The sequence below is a fragment of the Eptesicus fuscus genome, chromosome 2 (assembly GCF_027574615.1).
Source record: "Eptesicus fuscus isolate TK198812 chromosome 2, DD_ASM_mEF_20220401, whole genome shotgun sequence".
NCBI classification, from domain to species: domain Eukaryota; kingdom Metazoa; phylum Chordata; class Mammalia; order Chiroptera; family Vespertilionidae; genus Eptesicus; species Eptesicus fuscus.
This window is the reverse complement of record NC_072474.1, coordinates 28,798,209-28,817,938: the sequence shown is the minus strand read 5'-3', so window position 1 is coordinate 28,817,938 and position 19,730 is coordinate 28,798,209. Positions and strand designations below refer to the sequence as shown.

The 19,730-nt window shown below is 39.2% G+C and overlaps 1 protein-coding gene across 4 annotated transcripts in view; it reads left to right on the top strand.

The window, feature by feature from the left end:
* Positions 1 to 1,102: 1,102 nt before the first annotated feature.
* The window catches only part of LOC103298585 (pre-mRNA-splicing factor 18), a 37,378-nt gene continuing 18,750 nt past the window's right edge, over positions 1,103 to 19,730 (top strand). The window contains exons 1-4 of one of the 4 annotated variants that reach the window (XM_008155361.3): positions 1,103 to 1,291; positions 13,812 to 13,889; positions 16,567 to 16,671; positions 19,181 to 19,294. In XM_008155361.3, coding sequence (XP_008153583.1) covers positions 1,226 to 1,291; positions 13,812 to 13,889; positions 16,567 to 16,671; positions 19,181 to 19,294 — 363 coding nt within the window. In that variant the 5' untranslated portion in view covers positions 1,103 to 1,225. Of the gene's footprint in view, positions 1,292 to 10,066; positions 10,127 to 13,811; positions 13,890 to 15,780; positions 15,960 to 16,566; positions 16,672 to 19,180; positions 19,295 to 19,730 lie in introns of those variants that run through there. The other 3 variants (XM_054726269.1, XM_054726264.1, XM_028130921.2) reach the window with 3 other exon arrangements.

Genomic DNA, 19,730 nt, shown 5'->3' with positions numbered 1-19,730 from the left:
AGGAAGGTTGAGAACCACTGCTCTAGGGCCTTCCAAATTTTATGCTTGGAAACCAGATAAGAACAATGACAAGCATAGTGTAGGAATATGGAGCAGTGATTTTCAACCAAGGTGCCACAAGAATTTTTAGAACATGCAGTATCTGACTATTTAGTCAGGGGCACTGATATCTTTTCCCTTGGATTGTCAAATTTTAAAAAATGACAACAGCCAACATAACAATAGCCATCTGGTGTGAATGAATCAAAATTATACCTTTTTCTTTGTCAGATTAGAAAAACATATTTTTGGTGTGCTGCAGAATTTTAGTAATTAGTTTATGTGTGCCAGGAGATGAAAATCGCTGGTATGGAGACAAAGAGGACATGGGCAACAGGCAAAAGCGGCGTTGGAAGGGAAGGATCCAGTTCAGGGTCTGGTGGAGAGCTCCTTGAACTAGGGAAAGATTTGGGTGGGGGTGTGGGGAGGGGGTTGGAGAAGACTGCAGGTGGGAGGGGTGATGTGAGCCACAAAAGAGGATAAGGGTCATTATGATCAGACTTTACATGAGGGCTACACTTCCTAGTTCAGAACTTGCTCTAACATCTGTCATCCTATGATTTTTCACAGTATTCCTGTGAGGCAGGGTGGGAAAGACAACTTTACTTCTGAAAAAGATTTCAATGGATGTAACTGGTTAACTTTAGATGGAATTTAACAGGCTAGCAATGAACACTGCCCTTTTGCTTTATATTAATGAGCTGGAAACTGTTCAGATTTTTCCTCACTCACTAGTACATTAATTTTGGCAAGCAGGTAACTTCAGAAACTCTGATGTGAATCTCTGATATAATAAGTAAGGATATGGTCTTATTTAACATAATTGGGGTCTTCTGCTAGGAGGTTTCTGGGCCTAAACTAGCAGGTATAATATCATCATTAAAATGAAGCTGGTAGACCTCCCCACAATGCAGAAGACTCGTGTTCATTTGTACTGTGACCACTGCAGGCGCGCTGCCCAATGGCGCCGCTAGGGGCCGCTCCTCCACAGCGCTCTGTCAACAACGGGCGCCCTGGGTGCTCTCTCTCCTCCCGTCGCTCACCTCAGCTTCCGCCGGAAGCGGTTGCTGTCAGTGTAGGGCTCCAGTGTTTGGGCTGCGGTTTCCGTGTACCCGCTGCGCCCGGCCGGGTGAGGCTTGGCCGGAGGAGCCGGAGAGAGGACCTCGAGCTTAAACCGGGCAACGACATGGACATTCTGAAGTCGGAGATCCTCCGGAAGCGGCAGCTGGTGGAGGACAGGAACCTGTTGGTGGTGAGGAGCCTGGGGTCGTGGCGCGGGGTGGGTAGGGGGCGGCAAGAGGGGAGCCCGGGAGTCAGGACTGAGAGGGTTGCGGGAGGCCGGGGTTAGCGAGATCCTCCCCCCCCCCCCCGCAACTCTCTTCCTGCCCTGGTTCTCCCCTCCACTCCTCACCTCACTCGGCAGCTCCGGAGAAAGTGGGGGAGTTGCAGGAAAACCCAAGAGTTTGGCAAAAATCCCCCCACAGTTGCCCCTTATTCCCGCGCAGGTTCTCGGTGCCTTATACGCACGCCCACCTGTCGGTGTTCTTCGGGATTCTGCCCCGGTTCTTCTGGTCCTTCACCTGTATGGTCTTACCAAGGGTTTGTGCCCAACTGAAACCTAGAGAAAGGGCAGACTCAGAATTAGCTTTTTAAAGTATTTGATTCCTTCCGACTCGTAAAACCGGTTATTTGTTACATTTTCCATCACCCCCACCCGCAATACACATAGAAAAGTCTGTCGGTCAGCTCTTCACTGAAAGGGAGGATGAAACAGTGGAGAAAGAGGAGGGAGAATTGGGAACTTCCTTAAGTTGAGCTCCATGACTTTATCGCATAACAATAACTTAGATCATCGGTTCTCAAAGCTTTTGGTTTGAGGACCCCTTTACACTCTTCCAAATTAGTGAGGATCCCAAAGGGCTTTTGTTTAAGTGTTTATCGATATTTACTGTATTAGAAATTAAAGCTGAGAAGCTTTAAAGACATTTATATATTAATTCATTGATGATTTGAAAAGTATTGGTTCAGAGTCATGCAGATCTTCCAGATGTTGATATATTTCATTACACCATATTTTTTAAATTACATATTTAATATCAACAGGGACATCACGAGAAATTTCTTTATGTATTGGAACACCGTCAAGCTCATGACGGCAGGTCTAAGACCTCCACAATTTTAGTTTTCACTTGCAAGTTGGAATTTTATCATAGGCAGCAAATACTGTCAGTTGTTTCCCAGAAGTGGCAGGTTCACTTTGTTCACTTTTTGGAAGTTAAGTCTGAATTACTATAGTTTGTAGATATTCTTTCCTGTGAAAATGATATTCCATGATAAAAGCAGCTGGTTTAGCTTGCAGTTTAATCACGCAAGTGCTTTCTCATCAGACAACCATCATACTTCCTTATAAATGAGAAGTCCTTTAGGAATACTTGCCAAGGCACCAGGAGACTTACCATTGCCTTTCACCCTCAGTACAAATGACCACGGAGGGTACAGGGAAACAGTACCTTAGTATTGAAAAGAGTTGACTTCACAGACTCTCTCAAAGGATCTTCAGGATCCCCGGGTCTGAGGACCACACTTTGAGAATATCTGCTTAGGTCCTCGGATGTAATGTAATATTAACATATATGATGTAGTGTAAGTTGGAATTGTTTGGAGGATGGCTGATTTCATAATCAATGAAACTTTAATTAAAAATACTTAGCAATACAGAGCTCATTAAATAGACTATTATTTAGTAGATAGAGGGGGAAAGCTTGTTCATATTTGTAACTTAATATCTTCAGGGACCTTTTTCTTCAGATAAGTGATTTGAGAGTATTTGAAAAAAGTAATTTAGATGTTGGAATAAATAGTTGATGTTAGGAAAGTCAGGATGTTGAAATTTAAGTACTTTAGAGGGAAAATTGAATCACAGAAAGCTGAACTCTCCCCCCAGGTTTATAATGTGTGTATATGCAGGATCAGGTAAGTGAGTGCTCTTGAATAATACAAGCATACCTCATTTTATTGTGCTTCACATTGCGCCCCACAGATGTTGCATTTTTTACAATGTAAGGCGAAGACCCTCCAGCAAAAAAGTTACAACTCGCTTTATTGCAGGACTCATTTTATTGCAGTGTTCTGGAACCTAACCAGCAGTATCTTCGAGGCGTGCCTGTATAAGAGAATATGTGTAACTAGACATCTTTTCTTGTATGCATGGGAATAGTCTTTTGCTTTATAGCTGTATAATTTATAACTATAGAAACTGTTACTCTATAGCCTTTATCTTTCTGCATCATAGTGTCAGTAACTTTCATACGTTTTCACTGCTCCAGCCACAGTAAGAAATATGTTTTTATATTTTGTTCTGATATATATGAAAAAAGTTTCATGAGATAATTCTTACCTTAACTACATGTGATTCTATAATTTGTTTTATTATTTTAATCCATTCTGTTTCATTTAAAAATGCTGATTGGAGATCACTGAATTGTTTTCATTGCTCTATCTTTAGCTGGAAAACACCTGTATTCTTGGTCATTTCAAGTGATGTCCTAGCTTTTATTGTTAGTCTGACAGTTGAAATAGTAAACACCTTGTGACTGCCCCTTTGTTAAACTGCAGAAGCTCCTAAGATAAGCCTCCTAAGCCGCCTATCACCTGTCCTAAAACATTCTGTCTGGTGTAACTACTATGAGGTAATTGCTCGAATACCAATGCTTAGGAGCCCCGGGTTTGGTGAATCTTCACTTAATACAACATCTCATTTATGTGGAAAACTAGGCTGTTGGGACATAATTAGAAGTTTCATTAGTTATTAGTATTTGTGTAGAATTATATTTATCGGATGTTTCTCGTATGCATGATACTATACTCTGCCTCAGAGGATTAAAAAGACAGTAATGCTTGATTCTTTAAGGACCATGCATGCATTCAATTTTATAGAAAAAAAAAGAAGAAGAAGAAGAAGCCAAAAGGCCAGAAATCTCTCCTCTTTTTCTCTGTTGAATAGAATGAGATATCAGCTACAGCTTGGGGTCAAACCTTTTACCTGCACATTGGATCCAAGCTCATCTTTTTTTGCATCATCAGGAGCCTTAGTATTACTTATCCCCTTTCTTCCTGTATCTTTAGTTTCTCTACTGGCTTATCTCCATCAGCACTGAAACATAAAAATGTCTCTCCCATTTTTAAAAAGGTTTGTTGTTGTGTGTGTTTTTTTAAGCAACATCCTTTTTCTTGATTGCTAATCTTTTAAAAAATATATATATTTTACATGATTTCAGAGAGGGAGAGAGAAAAACATCAATGATGACAGAGAATCATTGGTTAGATGCCTCCTGTCCGCCCCCCACTGGGAATCGAGCCCACAACCCAGGCGTGCGCCCTTGGCCGGAATCAAAGCTGGGACCTTTCAGTCCGCCGGCTGATGCTCTATCCACTGAGCCAAACCTGCTAGGGCTATTTATTTTAATAAACTTTAATTCTCACTCATTCCTTCACCAGATACAAACTGGTTTCTGCCCCCACAGTGTTACTGTGACAATAGTGACCTCCCTTTTGCTGACTAACAACAGCATTTGGCTGGTCCTCCTCCTTCATTCTTCCCTTGGCATTTCTTCTACCATAGCTTCCTATTTTTCCTTTGACCTATCAGGCTGCTTATTCTTGATCTTCTTGAAAGACTTTTTCTTCTTTTTTTTTTTAAATTGTGATTTTTTTTTTTGTCCCGTAAATGTTGGTTTTCTTTAAAGTTCAGGCCTAGGCCACTTTCTCTCCACACTGAATGTTCTCTTATATTAATCTTATATCCACCTCTAGATTTCAGTTATCATCTATTTCAGGGTTTCTTAAATGCAGCCTTTGGATGGACTTCATAATATCCATCAGCTTCTTGAAATTTGAAATTTTATAAAAAAATTTAACATGTAGGTATATAATATAAATGCGCCCTCTTCCCTTTCTCCTATGTATGATATTACTAAAGGAATCTTTGACTCAAAAAAGGTCAAGAACTAGTAATTCTTAAAAGCAAAAAATAGAAGAAGAAAAAAAGAACTAGTAATTTCTATGATGGTGAAAATCTCCACGCTGTTACCTCCTAGCTCTACTGAACTTTTGAACTTTTTCAGTTCCTTGAACTTGCCTTTCCTCACACTTGTTTACCACTTTACTTGCAACAGTCTTCTATGAGACATCCTGAGAAAGGCAGGAGGAATTGATAGGATACATTTGCAAGGGATTGGCCTTAGTTAGGAGGATGGTTTCCCCTTCCATTCTGAAATGTTGAAGGGATTGGTATAGATCCAGGTAAGGTTTGGTGCTGGGAGGAATTTGGAGAAATTCTTGTTTCATGGCTTTTCATTTCTTTTTAGATTGGCTTAGTCATTTGCTGAAAATGAGGGGAGAAATGAGGGGATAAGAGGTTTGAGAGAATAGAGAATGGGTAATGATCAGTGTAGACAATAGGACAGAAAACTGAACAGTGAATTACACCAGGATTAGTGAACCCCATTGAGGCCCAAGCGGGCTCCCTGCATTTATAAAGGCACACTAGGTGCAGGTGGGGAGAATGCCAACAAGAAGAGTCTTCAAGGACAGTGTTATCACTTACTGGTCTCAGGACCCCTTCACAGACTTTTTATTGATAGTTCTGGAGAACTTTTGTTTATGTAAGGTGTATTTATTAATAATGACTCTATTAGAAATTAAAACTGGGAAAATTAAAAATGTTTAGATATAGTCCATGTAGAAATACAATAGAAATTCATCCTAAGTTAACATAAATATTACATTTTTATGAAAATTGACTATATTTTCCAAAACAAATTTAGAGAGAAGAGTGGTATATTTGACAGTTTTGCAGATCTCTTTATCTCTGGCATATTAGAAGATAGTTGGATTCTCCTTTGTGTTTCTCCATTCAACCTGCTGCAATATGCTGTTTTTGTTCAATTATGTGATAAAATTTCATCCTCATACAGATAAGTAATTGGGAAAGGGAGTATTTTAATATCCTTTTCAAATAATTGTGGTTCTCCTTTAATATTTCACCAAAAATAGACAAATGGTAAGTTTCTTAAAGATTAGTTAAGACTGGATTCTGACACATATTAATGACTTTTTATATGTAAAATCCATTGATATATTCTGTTCTATATCTGTTCTGATCTATTCTGCTCATAGATATTCTGCCTGTGCATGATTTTGTAACATCTTGCCTTTGTGACATTATGGTTTGCTGAGTTCAGCAGATCTTCTAAATGTTGATGTATTTCATTAGATGATATAAAATAAATCACATTCGCTAATACTATTTTTAGTTCATCAGAAAAACCGTTAAGTATTGGGAAACCATCAAGTTCACAGTGATGGATACATGTTTTCTACCATTCTAATTTTCGCTTGAAAGATGGAATTTTATCATAGCTGATAAGTACTGTCATTGTTTTCCTTAAAGTGACTGACAGGCTTGCTTTGTTCAGTTTTGAGAAAATGTCCAGTATGCAAGTCTGAATAATCAATTGCACAAGTGCTTTTCTTTGAGACAATAATCCCACTTCATTATGTAGCAGAAGTGTTTTGTATGTTTTATATCTTATTTCATCATATCAAATATTTAAAGGCTATGTACTCCTCAAGGGTTGAGATTTAGCAAAATCGTACTTTATCAAGACAAAAGAGAAACTGGCCTCTCTATTTTCCTGGCAGTGTATGGTGGTGAGGAATACAGTGACGACTGCTACATAAATAAGGTACTTAGCCTTTATGTATGCTCAGATTCCAGTAGTTTTCCTCACCATTGCTTTAGTACCATTAGTACAAGTGTGTGCACAGTGAAAAAGTGGCACATATAGTATATATTACAAAAATAAATTTGACCTCACAGAATCTCTGAAAAGATCTAGGGGACCCAGAAGCCTGTGAACCACATTTTGAGAATTGATATTCTAGGCTTAAGCTTTTGTTAAGTGTGTCAATGAAATTGAGACATGGAAGTAAAGGTTATCATCGATAAGGGTTTCATCTCCAACATTTACAGGGAACTCATACAACTTAACAAAAGGAAGATAAACAATCCAATCAAAAAATGGGCAACGGACCTAAATAGATACTTTTCGAAAGAAGACAGAAGGAAGGCCAAGAGACATATGAAAACATGCTCAAAGTCACTATCCAAGAGATGTAAATCAAAATGACACTGCAGTATCATTTCACACCTGTCAGAATGGCTATTGTCAACAAATAAACAAACGACAAGTGTTGGAGAGGATGCGGACACAAAGGAACCCTTCTGCGCTGCTGGTGGGAATGCAGACTGGTGCAGCCACTGTGGAGAACAATATAGAGTTTCCTCAAAAAACTAAAAATGGAACTCCCATTTGACCCTGTGATCCCACTTCTAGGAATATATCCCAAGAAACTAGAAACACCAATCAGAAAGGATATATGCACCCCTATGTTCATAGCAGCACAATTCACCATAGCTAAGATTTGGAAACATCGTAAGTGCCCATTAGCAGATGAGTGGATTAAAAAACAGTGGTACATCTACACAATGGAATACTACGCTGCTATAAAAAAGTAGGAATTCTTAACCATTTGCAACAGCATGGATGGAACTGGAGAGCATTATGCTAAGTGAAATAAGCCAGTCAGAGAAAGATAAATATCACATGATCTCACTCATTTGTGGAATATAATGAACAACATAAACTGATGAACAAAAACAGATCCAGAGACAGAGAAGCAGCGATCAGACTGTCAAACCTCAGAGGGAAGGTAGGGGAGGATGGGGGTAAAGGAGAGAGATCAACCAAAGGACTTGTATGCATGCATATAAGCCTAACCAATGGACACAGACAACAGTGGGATGAGGGCATGAGTGGGAAGGGTTGGGAGTAATGGGGGGATGAGGACACATATGTAATATCTTAATAATTAAAGAAATTAAAATAAAATAAAGATATCCTATATAATAAAGAGCTAATATGAAAATGGTTGTCACACCATCACACTGTAACAGCTCAGACACTCAACACTAGGGAGAGAAGAATGGGGACCAGCCAGGCACAAATGAGCTCACAGGAGAGGAATGGGGACCAGCCAGGCACAAATGAGCTCACAAGACAGGAATGGGGACTAGCCAGGCACAAATGAGCTCAGGAAAAGGAATGGGGACTAGCCAGGCTGCAGCCCGGGAGAGGAACAAGCCACCTGCCCCATGGTCCCAGGTGCCAGGGGCTGGGGCTGTGGCCTGGGAGAGGGACAAGCCATCCACCCTGTGGTCCCGGGCTCCAGCATCTGGGGCTGTGGCCCAGGAGAGGGACAAGCTGCCCGCTCCGCCGTCCTGGGCACCTGTGGCTGCGCCTGTGCCTACGGCCTGACCCAGGAGAGGGACAAGCCGCCCACCCTGCAGTCTCAGGTGCCAGTGGCTGTGCCTGCACCTGTGACCTGGGAGAGGGATAATCTGCCCACCCCGCAGTCCCGGGCGCCTGCGGCTGCAGCCTGGGCAAGGCCACCTGCCCACGGTCCCCTGCGGCTGCGGCTGGTCCTGGGAGCCTGCGGCCGGCCAGAGGGAGGGAAGCCTACGTCCCAGGTGCCTGTGACCAGCTGGAGGAGGGAATCCTGGGTCCCAGGTGTGGGGTGAGGCCGAGGCGGTTAGGGGTGATCAGGCCAGCAGGGGAGCAGTTAGGGGCAATTCGGCAAGCAGGCAGAGGTTAGGGGCGATCAGGCAGGCATGCGAGCGGTTAGGAGCCAGCAGTTCTGGATTGCGAGAGGCAGTCGGACATCCCCTGAGGGGTCCCGGATTGGAGAGGGTGCAGGTTGGGCTGAGGCCCCCCCCCCCCCCCGTGCAAGAATTTCATGCACTGGGCCTCTAGTCTCTCTCTATAAAACCCTAATATGCAAATAGACCGAATGGCAGAACAACCGAACAACCAGTCGCTATGATGTGTGCTGACCACCAGGGGAAACACGCAGAACATGGCAGGCGTTGGCAGCATGTGGCAGAGTGCAGAATATGGCGGGCGTTGGCTGTGGCAGGATGGTGGAGCAGGTGAGCAGGGCTGCCAGACCAAGGTGGGGCACTCGTTGCTGTCATTGGGGCAAGCCTCTGGTGGTCACTGAAAATTCTTTGCTCCTGCATGCCGCAGTCCTGCCTGGTGCTCGCACCTGCTGCTGGCACTGGCCCCGCTCGCACCCACTGCCTGCGACGGCCCTGCCCACACCCACTGCCAGCGCCAGCCCTGCTCACACCCACTGACAGCACCGAGCGATTGGGACCGGCAACAGGCACTGGCAGCAGGTGCAAGTGGTGGCTACTGGCCCCGATCATTCCTGGGGGCTTCTCCATCTCCCCCTGCTCCTGAGGGGCGATCAGGACAGCAGTCGCCGCTCGTACCTGCTGACTGTGCCGGCCCTGTTCACACCTGCTGCTGGCGCCAGCCCCAATCACTCTGTGCCATCAGTGTGTGGGAGTGGCAGCAGCGGGACCAGGGGCCGCAGCAGGAGGGGCTGGGTGGGGGCCGGGCAGGGGCATGGAGGATGGGCTGAGACTCGCCCCTGTACCCACCACAGCCTTGCGGCCCACAGTTCCTTTCAAGGTCCACGAATTTGTGCACTGGACCCCTAGTAGTTATAGATTAAACCATGGACTCTGGCCTGGAGGGTCCTTTTACTTTCTTCCTTTATATCTGCTCTTTCTGAGAGGATACCATATGTGTTTGTCAACTTATTTATTTGAAATATGTAAATTACCTGCTACATACTCAAAAGGAGCAGTTTATGATGCTGAAATATCATTTGGGGAGTGAAGAACTGTAGCATGGAATCCTGTACAGTACAAAGGATTTAAGGACCAGAGTTCTAGTCCTGCCTCTGTTACTCATGAGGCTTACAAATTCTGGGAATGTCACCTGATCTTTCTTTTTTTTAATTCTCACCCGAGAATATTTTTCCATTGACTTTTTTTAGAGAGAGTGGAAGAGAGAGGGAAAGACAAAGAGAAATATCGATGTGAGCGAAACACATCGATTGGTTACCTCCTGCACAAGCCTCGACCACGGCCTGGGCCCGGGAGGAGCCTGCAACTGAGGTATGTGCCCTTGACTGGAATCGAACTCTGGACCCTTCGGTCTGTAGGCCAACAGTCTATCCACTGAGCCAAACAGTATAGGGCATCTAATCTTTCTAATTAATGCTCGGGTTTCTTACCTCTACTGTGGGATTAATATTTGCTCTACCTTTCTCAGGGTAGTTTTGAAATTCAGATGATACCATCAGTTCCTTACCCTAGGTAATATCTTCTTCATCGTTAAATCTATAAAGCTGTGCTTGGTATGTGTAGATGTTTATTGAGTTTATGGACTTAAGAAACTTTATTACAAAAGTTTTAAACATACACAAAAACATAATCATAATGAGCCCCTGTCTACCCCTTCACCTAAAGATTGGTAACTCTAGAAAATAAGAATATGTTTTTATATAGCCCTGGCTGGTGTGGCTCGTTTGGATCGTTGTCCCATGCACCAAAGGTTGGTGGATTTGATTCTCAGTCAGGGCACGTGCCAGGTTGCGGGTTCAATCCCTGGTCGGGGCACATGCAGAAGGCAACCGATTGATGATCCTCAGTGCTTCTCTCCCTCTCTCTCCCTTCCTCTCTCTAAAGTCACTTAAAAAAATGTTTTTACATAAACAAAGTGACACCTAAACAAAATTGAAATTAGGTCCGTAATATCATCAGATACTCTTTTCATGTTCAAATATCTCCTATTGAATTAAAATATATGCATATATATCTTTTTATAGTTGGTTTGTTTGAATCTGATCCACACTCTGCAGTCATTGTATTTGTTTATTATGACTCTTGGTTTCTTTTCATTGAGAACATTTTTATTCCCCCCAGCTCCACCCCTTGATGCCATTAACTTGTTGGAGAAAGTGGGGCTAGTTTGTAAAACTTTTCAGTGTTTCATTGTTTCCTTTGGTGTTATTTAGTTTTGTCCTTTATTCCCTACATTTCTGGTAAACTGGAAGTTAGACCTAAATATTTTATTAGATTCATATTTACCTTTTTGGCAAGAATGCTGTATCTTAACAGATATCATGCTATATTACAAAGCCACTGTTCTTAAAACTGCATGGTACTGGCATAAGAACAGACATATAGACCAATGGAACCGAGAACCCAGAAATTGACCCAAGCCATTATGCTCAATTAATATTTGAGAAAGGAGGCAAGAGCATACAATAGAGTCAAGACAGTCTCTTCAGTAAATGATGTTGGGAAAATTGGACAGATATGTGCAAAAAAATGAAACTAGGCCACCAACTTACACCACACACAAAAATAAACTCAAAATGGATAAAAGACTTAAATATAAGATGGGAAACCATAAAAGTCTTAGAAGAATCCATAGACAGCAAAATATCAGACATATCTCATAGCAATATGTTTAACAATATATCTTCAAGGACAATGGAGAAAATAAACAAATGGGACTACATCAAAATACAAAGCTTCTGCACAGCAAAAGAAACCATCAAGAAAATGAAACGGGAGCCCAATGTATGGGAGAACATATTTGCCAATGTTACATCCGATAAGGGGTTAATCTCCAAAATTTATAGGGAACTCATACAACTTAACAAAAGGAAGATAAACCAATAAAAAAATGGGCAAAGGAACGAAATAGACACTTTTCAAAAGTGGACATACAGAAAGCCAAGAGACATGAAAACATGCTCAAAGTCACTGATCCAAGAGATACAAATCAAAATGACCATGAGATACCATCTCATACCTGTCAGAATGGGTATCCTCAACAAATCAACAAACAAGGGGAGGATGTGGAGAAAAAGGAACCCTCGTACACTCTTGAGGGAATGCAGACTCGTGCAGCAACTGGAAAACAGTATGGAGTTTCCGCAAAAAATTAAAAATGGAACTCCTATTTGACTCAGTAATCCCACTTCTAGGAATATATCCCAAGAAATCAGAAACACCAATCAGCAAGGATATATGCACTCCTCTCCTATGTTCATAGCAGCACAATTTACAATAGCTAAGATTTGGAAACAGCCTAAGTGCCCATGAGCAGATAAGTGGATTAAAAACCTGTGGTACATCTACACAATGAATACTATGCTGCTGTAAGAAGGAATTCTTACCATTTGCAACAGCATGGATGGGCCTGGAGAGCATTATGCTAAATGAAATAAGCCAGTCAGAGAAAGATAAGTATCACATGATCTCACTCATTTGTGGAATATAATGAACAACATAAACTGATGAATAAAAAGAGATCCAGAGACATAGAAGCATCGAACAGACCATTAAACCTTAAAGGGAGGGCAGAAGAGGGCGGGAGAGGGGGTAAGAGATCAACCAAAGATCTTGTATGCATGCATATAAGCATAACCAATGGACACAAACAGTAGGGGGATGAGGGCCTGTGCTGAGGGGTGGGAGTGGGCGGGGAGAGGTCAATGGGGGAAAAGGGAGACATGTAATACTTTAAACAATAAAGAATTTTTTAAAAATGCTGTGTCAGTGGTGCTGTATACTTCCTATGTGTATCACATAGGGCGGTGCATAATGTTTTCTTGATGTCAAACTTGATCAGTGGGTTCAAGTATTGGCAGCCTGGTCTTTCCATTGTTCACCATCAGCCTTTCTTGTAATGGTCTTAGCATCCATTATGGTCATTGCCTGAGTGAATGAGCTGTGGATTATGAGGAGCTAAATACCTGAGGTAGTATTGAGGTACTATTATAATTACTACTAATAAAGTAGGACAGTAGCTTTTAAAAAAAGTTTTTATTTATTTTAGAGAGGGAGGAAGAGAGAGAGAAACATCAATGTGAGAGAGAAACATCAATTGGCTGCCTCCTAACCGGAGTTCAAACCTGCAACCTGGGGATGTGCTCTGACCGGGAATCGAACCGCCATCCTGTGGTGCATGGGACAGCACTCAACCAACTGAGCCACACTGACCAAGGCAAGGCAACATCTTTGAGCCAAGTCATCAGTGGAATAAGAGCTGTAGATAGTAACAAGCCTCCAAATTAGTGACTAGATTTAACAGCAAGGATAGTTTTATATATTGTACTAATATAGAAAGAACTAATGTTTTTTTTCACCATTATAATAGATTTAGAGCTTGTCTCTTTTGACATCAAATCATATTAAAACAAATGCCTTTAAACTGTCTTTAAATAAAAAGACTCTAAAACCATTCTATGCCTAGATTATTTTAAGAGTTGGTTAATTCAATTTTAAGACTTAATAAAATACAGTTAATTTATACAGTAGGATTTTTAGATGATGAAAAGAATTTGGACACACTCTTGGAGTTCTCTTGGTAATGAGATGTAAGATGTTAGCTATAGATACCATAATTTCTGTTTGATTACTTCTGATAGAAAAAAATTAAAGCATTCTATTTTATGTGGTTCATAATAAATACATTTGTAGAGATTATCACTGAACTCAAATATTGGGAAGTTAAATCAAAAGTGTGAACATTTGGGAAAGATTATTGTTTTCTTCTCTTTGCTATTGGATATGCCTGTTAAAATGATACTGCAAGAAAAATATGTACTTCAAATTTAGACTAGAGGTTGAGGACAGGTGGTGTGTTCAGAAAATCAATGTAATTTCTATGCAACCAAAAACCTTTACCATTTCTTGAAAAACTGAAGAGTGTTTTCAGGTTGTTGATTAGGGAACATTAAATTTTATGCAAGGGTATATTATTAACTCACTTCTTCTTCGATAGGAAAATAAAAAATATTTCAAGCGTAGTGAACTTGCAAAAAAAGAAGAGGAAGCATATTACGAAAGATGTGGCTACAAGGTATGAATCCCTGCTTTTATGTTACATTGTCTTATTTCTGAATTTAAATTTATACAGCTGTTGTTAAAGTGACAAAATTATTGATCTCTGTTCAATTTATCAATGTTATACATTAGCCTATAAATGAGAAGCCATCTGGAGAGGTATGAATTTTTGTTTTTGTTTTTCTTTATTTTTTTATCTTGAATTCAGAAAAATACATGCATGACTTTTGGCTTGGAATGGTTTGGCCTTCTGTGGACAGCATGAAGTGGCTTGAGATCAAAGCTTGATTTTCTTTCCTTTTTTTTTTTTTTAATTAAGTCCTGGATCTGATACTGCCTCATTTTCATCTCCCCACCACTCCCTCACTCCACCTCTCCCAATAAAAGTCCATTTTTAAAGGGCTAAAAACATTTTATTCATTCAATAACAATGGTATTAGCAGTGGTATTTTCCCTGCTTTCTCCTGAATATTTTAAACCAGTTTTTACGTTTACATTGTTAATAATTCCTTTTGTCCTAAGCACCTCTGCCTAAAGTATATTGCCATATAACGTTTATATGCTTTTGTGTAATAAGGAAATACATTTCAAACACTGCTCAGTCTATTAGATAGAAAATGTAATATTGAAATATTTGTTCAAAACAAATGAGTTGTCTGGAAGACTGTACATTTTAGAAGCATGACTAAAATTATCTTTGAGATTACCTAGTTGAATAACATTGGGGTTTTTTATTGGGAGGGGTTAAAAGTTATGAGTGAAGTTATGTTTAAATTATTTTAAAAAGACTATATCTAGTTTAATAATTTTTAAACCAAATTTCAGAAGGCTCTCTTTTGCTAAATCATAAGTTTGAAATCAACTTTTTGCTTGTGAAACATCAATATAAAAGAATACTCTTGTGCATGTCATGTTAAAAGTTCTGGAAATTAATTTATCTGGCATAGCATTTCTAGAGGGACGCATGAATAATGCAAATGGTATGTATGTGCATTTGGTTTTATTTTGTAGTGTTGGGAGAGGGCAAGTTTTAAAAATGTAGTTATATTTCTGATAGGTTTCTAAAATATGAAAATTTATATTGGTATTTTGATATTTTCCATGAATATATTGATTTCATTTGCTTCTAATTTAGGAAATTAAAATAATGTTTTGTGTTAGTAACCATTGGATACATATTCAGAAAGAATTCTCATCTTTTGCTTGCCCTAACTATGTCTAACTCCAACTTGATTTGGAATAAGAATTACTTACCCTGGGTATAGTCTGCTGACTTGTTTTCCAAGATCCATAAATTTCAACCTTTCAACTTTTTGATAAGGTAGGAAAAGAATTTAAAACAGTGGTGGCAGTTTTGCTTTGCTTAGGTTGCTTCAGTGATGGTGCAGTACTTCCTTGCATACATAGAGGAAAGCACTGAAGTAAAATAATTACTGTAAAGGTACTGCTTGAGTCCAGCTGCCATTCTTTAATTAAAACTACTTTTCATCCTAAGATTTTTTGAGAAATGACCCATTTTTATGCTTAAAAAGAAAGCACAGAATCTTTCTTAAACATTTTTAGTATTTCCTTCTTGGTAATAATGAAAATATTGCATGTATTACTTTCATTCCTTTATAGAAACCAGTTCCCATTTTTTTAAGGCTTGATGCTGATTTGGTTTTTGAAAATATGAAAGTTTAGTTTTTATCTCAATTTTCTGTTACAATCTTAATACTGATAAACTTAACTGTTAATCATAAACTATAGAATCATAAGTTATATAATTTTAACCATTTAGGCTTTCTTAGTTGAATGAATTTTTCCGTAAAGTTGACCTTCTTTTGTGTGTGTTTTTTATCTTCTTTTGGCATTTTAGATTTGTCTTATGGTCAGTTGGGAAACCATGTTTCAATATCTTTTTACAGACCACACAATGGGGCTTATAAATTGCTGAACTCAGTTTTCCCAAACTGTGACTTGTGCGGCAGACTCAAGAAAATATATGAAGAGATTTTTTTCCCTGCAGGTTCATATCAACAAGAATGTTCACTCTTTTCTTTGTGTGGTATGAGTAGAGAGGTGCTGTTTTTCATTTTCTCACAAGGTTTGTAGCTCAGTTTTGTGGAAAAGTTCTGTGTAGCATTGGAAATTTTTCTACATGTCCAACAGTGATTTCTGTGCACTTGGAATAATACCTTTCAGAAAGTAGGGTAGGAAAAAGCTGGCTCTTGAGGCTTCACGGGTTTGTTAGAAAGCAGTTCCTGCCTTTTGACTTTCATTTTAAACCCAGGGCAAGAATCAGGCAGCCCTGTAGGATGATTTTCTCAAAGAGGTGAAGCAGGTTGATTGTTTTTCGGGGGGAAAAAAAAAAAGTAAATTCTTTAGAGTCGAAGGAGAAAGTGAGTCTAAGTTTCAGCTGTTTTACGGCTTTTACACTTAATGTCACTTTTCTGTAGCAAGAATGCTGTCTCCGATGTGCATGCTTTCTATGTGTGCTGTCCCTGAAATTGACAAGTTTGATACTAGTAAACTCTTAAAAGCTGGATATTTACTATGAGCTCTTTCCTTGGAGGGACATTTAGAAGACCTTCAATATTTAAAACATGTTTAACTGTTTTGAACCGCTAATCTAAAAGAATGATAAATATTAACTATATTGTAAAAGCTGAATTTCTTTTTCTTTTCTTTTTTTTTTTTTGCTGTTAATATAGATACAGCCAAAAGAGGATGACCAGACACCATTAACTTCATCGAATCCAGTATTGGAACTTGAACTGGCAGAGGAAAAATTACCAATGACCCTTTCTAGGCAAGAGGTAAGTTTCTATATAGAGTTTCATAAAAAAAAAAACAAAAACAAAAAAACACACACACGCACACACAACAAAAAACTCTGTACAACATTTACATTTATCTTTAGTTCTACCAATAGTTTTTTGTCATTATTTCCCATATAAAATGACTTACTGAACTCAGTTACTGTGCAGCTAGCCAGTTTTCTTCATGGAGTTCTACTAGTAAATTACCTCTGCTTTTCTTGATACTATTATGTTAAACTTTTTAAAGTATCTATCATTCTAAACTTTAAAAACTAAACATTGTTTTTTAAAAAATATATTTTAATTGATTTCAGAGAGGAAGGGAGAGGGAGAGACAGAAACATCAATGATGAGAGAGAATCATTGATTAGCTGTCTTCTGCACACCCCCGCTGTGGACTGGGGGGGATCGAGTATACCACCCGGGCATGTGCCCTTGGCCGGAATCGAACCTGGAACCCTTCAATCCACAGGCTGGTGCTCTACCCACTGAGCCAAACTGGTTAGGGCTAAACACTGTTTTAAATGTATATATTCTAAATATTTATACTTAAATTATTTTAACTAATGTACTATTTTATAACTTACTTTCTTTTAATATATCTTTCTAGGCCAATATATATATATATATGTATAATTTTTTATGACCATATACTTTCCCATATTTTTAAAGCCAGTTCTTTATTAATGGTCATTTAGATTACTTCAGCATTTCCCTCTTATGAAACATACTAACCCAGAAACAAGGAGGCATGGATCAGACTGTCGGGCCTCGGGGGGAGGGTAGGGAAGGGTGGGGATAAAGGGAGAGATCAACCAAAGGACTTGTGTGCAGACATATGAGCCCATCCAGTGGTTAAGGACAACAGGGGGGTGGGGGCATGGGTGGGGTGGGGGGTGGGATGGAAATGGGGGGACGAGGACAAATATGTGATACCTTAATCAATAAAGAAATTAAAAAAAAAAAAAAGAAACATACTAAGAGGGATATCCTTCTATAAACATGATTGCATGCATAATAATGTATGATTATTTCCTTTGGAAAATCTTCTGGAAGTGTGATATCTGAAGTGTATGTACATTTCTAAGACTTTTGATACATATTACCAGAGTACTCTGTCCCAGTTACACCAGTTTATACTCCCACCTGTAGTGTTTGCCCATGCCCTAGTCAAGGTTAATTATCATTTTCTTTAAAAATATTTTTTAAGGATATTTATGTGATATAAAGAATTCAGACTATTCAGAAGGTACAAAACAAAAGTGAACTTTGAACAAAAGGAAACTTTCAGAGAAAAGGATGGCTAACTCTGGAAGCTGTCATGTGAAAATTAGAGGAAGGTATTTTGAATAATTAGCCTAAATACTTTTAAAAGAGTTTATTGACCACAGCTCTAATTTTGAAAAGGAATTGAGTATTCTCTGTGGTTCCATAAAGTAGAACTAAGATAAATGGGTAGAAGTTTAAGGGAGGTAGATTTTAGTTTATTTTGAGAAGCAAAACATATCCAGAAATGGGGTGGGCTGTTTCATGAGGAGATGTGATTCCTGTCATTTGTCAGACAGTGACCTGACAGTTGTTTTGGGGGGTTAATTCTGCATTGAGTAGAGAAAGCAATAGATGACCTCTTAAGTTTCTTTTTAATATCAAGCTTCAGTTAATCCATTGGGAGCCCTACCAGTGGTTTCTAAGTGTGTTCCCAGGTAAAGTTCTTGGTATTTATTTTTTATTTGGATAAACTTATTAATTATAATTTTTGTTTCTTCTTTTTATTAACTATAGCATGTATATAGTGTATAAAACACATATGTTTACTATAACGGATAATTATTAAACACTTGTATAACTATCATCTAAGTCAAGAAATAGAGTAGTATTATCAGCCCCTCAATAGCCCCGCATGTGCCCCATCCTGATCATACCCACTTTCTCTCCTAAGGGACAGTGTTTGGTTTAAAAGTAGTATTGCAATGCTGACATTGGCTGTGGTCGTCAGCTGAGTTATCAACTGACTCCAAACTTTATTTTCCTTCTCTATATGAATATTATCACTTGCTACCATCTTAATATTTTTTTTATGTATTCGATTATACAAATTGTTACTTTACTGAACCAACCAAAAAAACCTAACCCATTAGGACTGTTTAAGGCAGTGATGGCGAACCTATGACACGCGGCCACTGAGGCGGCCGCATGCTGAGGATGAAACATTTGCTGCTCCTGAGGATGAAACATTTGTGAAATAATGTTTTTTTCTCAAAGTGACACACTACCCGAGTTATGCTCAGTTTTTTGGCGAAGTTTGACACACCAAGCTCAAAAGGTTGCCCATCACTGGTTTAAGGTGTGACAATGACTCAGTATATTTTTTCATGGAAAATTAAAGAAAAAATAAACATAACTTTTCCAACTGGCATTTCAAAATAAGTGTTTGGTCACCTAAAATAGGAATTGCTATTACTAATAACATAAGGAATTACTACTATCTTTTGATTTTAAAAAATAGGTTATCAGAAGATTAAGAGAAAGAGGAGAACCAATCAGACTATTTGGAGAAACTGATTATGATGCTTTTCAGCGTTTAAGAAAAATAGAGATCCTGACACCAGAAGTTAACAAGGTAAGAAGTCAGACCAAAGCTAGAAGAATATCACTGTACCACATAAACTAGAATAGTGTGGAGTCGATGTCTGACCAATTCAGAAGGTACAAAACAAAAGTTATTAGAGGAAAAAATGAAAAAGTTGCCAGGTGACTGCTGGTGAATATAAGTTAAAAAAATTTTTTTTAAAGTACCTATTTTATGTATGTTCAGTGCATTTTGACAAATACATCCAAGTTTGTAACCACCAACCTTGTGAAGATACAGAACATTTTCATCACCCAAGGAAGTTCTCCAGCACCCCTTCTTGGCCAATCCCCTATTCCGTCTTTTCTACTCATGGGCAACCACTTTTTAAAATTCTATCACCATGGATTAATTTTGCTTGTTCTACTATTTCTTATAGATGAAGTCATAGTGTCTGACTTCTTTTGATCGGCATAACATTTTTTAG